Genomic DNA, 3,850 nt, shown 5'->3' with positions numbered 1-3,850 from the left:
AGCAGATGCTTAACTGACTGAGCCACCCAGGTGCATCTTAACTGTGCATCATTAAAAAAAACAAAAAAAGAAAAAAAACCCAAACTTTTCCAGAAATGTACTAACCACTTGTAATAGTCCTATTACCTTGTACTTTTGGAATATGCTACCCACATGATGGTTCTTCTAGTCGATTGAGAAATAACTTTTATTACCAATTTTTCATTGGTTGTCCATGGGAAAAGTCATGATGAGACCATCATGAGTTAGCTCGAGACCCTTTTCACATGAAAGTGTCATGTTTTATGTAGATGTGCGTGTGCTGCGAAACACAGAATCAGGATGTCAGAGTGAGCTTGTTCTCCGTTCTAGGTATTCTGGGAATAAAGCAGAGTCAGGCTGCGTGTCCTGTTGATGAAATGAAAACAGTAGCTTTTGGACCCTCGAGGACTATTGATCTCCATCATCCCTTTCCTTGCTTCTTCATCAAATGTACACACACGCACACTTCACTTTAGACATCATGTGACCACCTTCAGAAATGTTAATGGGGGGAAAAGCCCCCCATAATTTTGTTACTATGATAAGAACACTTATTGTTTGGGGGTATTCCTTAAACATTTTTTTTCCAAGCAAGTTACTTCTTTAAAAAAATAGTGTACAGACAAATTTACGTTATTTTTTCTCTTATAGGCTCATAAGCATTTTTACAAGTTCTAGCATAAAGTTCACAACCTGCCTTGTGAGTGGCTGTCCGTTCTGTGGGGTGGATGCAGAGACAGGACGATGTTCTTCAACACGCCCCCATTTTCTAATTTCACTCTCCTAAGTAACGTCGTGGTTGTTCCTGTGAGGAAAACCTCCTCTGCACCACCCACCACCCCAAAGCCTCCTCTGCAGACACCCCCCGCACCCCCGCCCACCCCAAGCCACTGTTGGTATTTCAGGACATTTACCGAGACTGGATTTCCGGGATGTGACTGTTGCGATTTGCCAAGCACGGCTGCACGAGGCTGTTGGAGCACCAGCAGGCACCATGGAGTCTCTAATAAATAACCCGCATCGATCTCTCATTTTGTGATTTATCTTGTGGTTTTTTTTTTTTTTTGTTTTTGTTTTTTTGTTTTTTTTTTTTTGTGCTCTTTGAGCTCTGATTCATGGCTCCACGGGGTGATTTTGGAAAATCATTTACCCGTCAGCCACAGCACGCTGACCATGGCCTATAAAAGGTCAAGGGGGAACAGACCCAAGGTGGGATCTCAGCTGCTCGCCCTCTTTCCAGGACCGTAGCCTGAATTCCGCACACAGCGACCCCAGGGAAGAAACATGGATAAGTTGTTGCTGTGTCTCCTGGTCATCATTAACCTCCCTGGCGCTTTCTTCCAAAGCAGTAGGTGCTTGCTTCAGATGGTCGCTGAGCTCTTGTCTCTGGACTGCATGGTGCAAAGCCATGGGAGAATGGCCAGCATGGATGAGGGGTGGTGGTCTGGGGAAGCGGGCAATCTGGCTTCTAAGTCCGTTCTATTGTATCCACACATGGTGAGAGAAGACGTCTTTGTGGCCTGATAAGCTATTTAAAAAGAGACCACAGGCCCCAGTGGAATCACTTGGGTGACTTAACACCTAACCGGACGGCAGGGGCCAGTGCCCCTGCCCTCCCACCCCTGGAGTGTAACCTTTAACCAGTCAGTCTGGATTTACCCGCTCAGCAGGTGAGGTTGTGGGCCTGAGAGCGGCCTCCCTTTCCCCATAGGAAGGTGATTGCCTGAGATAATCTGCTCTTTGCAAGAAACATTTTCTTCTGGAACCTTCTGCATACTACGCTGCTCCTCAGAGCTCCCTCCTGTCTGCTAGATGGGGTGCTGCCCAATTCATGAATCAGTGACTAAAGTCAAGTAGATCCTTCAATGTACTCATGTGAATTTTGTTTTTTAACATGACTCAGCTGCTGACACTTTCTCTCTCGGTTTTCTCTCCTGCAGACACGTGCAGAAAGGCCTTTGTGTTCCCCACAGAATCAGATAATTCCTATGTGACCTTGTCTGCTCCGGTGCAGAAGCCACTGAAGGCTTTCACCCTGTGCCTGCAAGTCTACACGGCCTTGGCCCGCCCCTACAGCCTCTTCTCGTTCGCCACCAAGGCTCAGCACAATGAGATCCTCCTCTTCAGTGAAAAGCCTGGCTTGTACAGCGTGTCTGTGGGGGGATCTGACGCCTACTTCAGGGTTCCTGAGACTTTTTACACACCCAGGCACTTCTGTGTTACCTGGGAGTCCCAAACGGGGATTACAGAGCTCTGGGTGGATGGGAAGCCCATGGTGAGGATGAGTCTGAAGAAGGGATACACGGTGGGGTCAGAAGCGAGCATCATCCTAGGGCAGGAGCAGGATTCATTTGGTGGGAGCTTTGATAAGAACCAGGCCTTGGTGGGAGAGGTTGGAGACGTGAACATGTGGGACTCTGTGCTGCCCCCAGAGGAGATCAGAGCCATCTCCACCGGTGGGGTCTCCACCCCTAACTTTCTGAACTGGCAGGAACTCAAGTATGAAACACGAGGTGAAGTGTTCCTCAAGGACCAGCTGTGGTCCTGAGGCCCTTTTGTCTGTGCTGAAGTTGCCTCCTTTGGGGGGGGGGGGCGGTCACACTTACATTGCCCTGTCTCTTGCTCTCAGGTGCTGCTGTCCTACACACATGGCTCTGGCAGAGGGACCATATTTTCCTCTGCCTTCTCTACCCTGTTTTCCTCAGCACAAGGGACAGTGCAGGGAAGAGGGGCTTTTTGTAGAATTACCAGGACACGCCCAAGGCCAGTTAAATCTGATTTTGGCAGTGGGACCCAAGCGTCACAGGGATTCCAGTGTTTGGTCAAGGTGGAGAGCTATGCATTTTCAGTATGTCTAGGAGCAAGTGAGCCAACTTTTTTTTTTTTTCCCTCCTGGAAGACCGCCTGTGTTTACCAGCAGCCCCACTAACATCTACTTTTCCCACTAAAGGCAAACCCACCCCCTCTGACTGTGCTTTAATGAATTAGCTGCATAATCCAGGAAGAGAGTTTTTCCAGCATTCTGACCCCACTCACCCACTAGAATGTGGCCATTTTATGTTCGAATGATCTTTAGTCCTTTAATCCTGTCAATTTGAAGATTTAAAAACCTAAAAAGAAATGTTTTGCTGTTGTTCCTGCTTCGTGGGTTCTCTTTTTTCCTCAGGACCACCATTTTTCATTGTGCGATGTTTCCATTACTTCTCCTTACCTTATCCTTACAATGTGAGCTCTCACTTTTTAAAGCCTTTCTTCCGCACCATGGGTTCATTTTCCTGTTTGGCATACTGGGATCCTTCCTATTTCCAGTGCCACTGGAAATCCCACAGCATGTTCTGAGTCTGTCTGGAATTCCTTCTTGGACTTAGCCCATTCCTTCAACACTCACGTTTCATCCAGTCTCTGTTTCCCTCAGTTGGCTTGAGAGCTTCATGCTGCATCAGATTTTCTCAATGTTCCTGTCATTAATCTTTTTGAAATAAATCTTTCACATGCCTTAAGTACTGTTATTTCATGTCTTAGTACTTTCCTGTCATCCTGCTGCTCAAGGGGGCGAGTTCTCGAGCCCCTGCCTGCTGACCCGGCCACAGTCAGACCCTTACAGTGTCAGCCAGCTGCCTGGGGACTCCTTTTCATAGGAGGAGCTCCCAGTCCTGCAGCACCCGCCCTGACAGCTTGCAGCTCCCCATCCAAGGGACCACCAAGACCTCCAGTTTCCAGCAATCGTCCCCCGACTCTCATAGGTGCACTTATTCAGTCATCTGTGTCTTTGTTTCTCCATTGGTGTAGTAAGGAATTCTGGAGAGGACATAACAGCAGCTTGATCAAA

General features: G+C 47.8%; 1 protein-coding gene across 1 annotated transcript; it reads left to right on the top strand.

Annotated features, from left to right (window-relative positions):
• The first annotated feature begins 1,229 nt into the window (after positions 1–1,229).
• On the top strand, positions 1,230–3,521 carry LOC308355687 (C-reactive protein-like). The gene is made up of 2 exons (XM_080824107.1): positions 1,230–1,369; positions 1,962–3,521. The coding sequence occupies exons 1-2, from the start codon at positions 1,306–1,308 to the stop codon at positions 2,567–2,569; spliced, it is 672 nt and encodes a 223-aa protein (XP_080680233.1). The 5' UTR covers positions 1,230–1,305; the 3' UTR covers positions 2,570–3,521.
• Positions 3,522–3,850: the final 329 nt, after the last annotated feature.

This window comes from Martes martes, assembly GCF_963455335.1.
Source record: "Martes martes genome assembly, chromosome: 15".
Taxonomy (NCBI): domain Eukaryota; kingdom Metazoa; phylum Chordata; class Mammalia; order Carnivora; family Mustelidae; genus Martes; species Martes martes.
This window is presented reverse-complemented; position numbering and strand designations above follow the sequence as displayed.

What these genes read in the sequence shown, in the direction of transcription:
- LOC308355687 (XM_080824107.1), top strand. Translation starts at nt 1,306, where the DNA reads ATGGATAAGTTGTTGCTGTGTCTCCTGGTCATCATTAACCTCCCTGGC. An exon ending in TGGCGCTTTCTTCCAAAGCA is followed by an intron (nt 1,370 to 1,961) that starts GTAGGTGCTTGC and finishes TCTCTCCTGCAG; the next exon opens with ACACGTGCAGAAAGGCCTTT.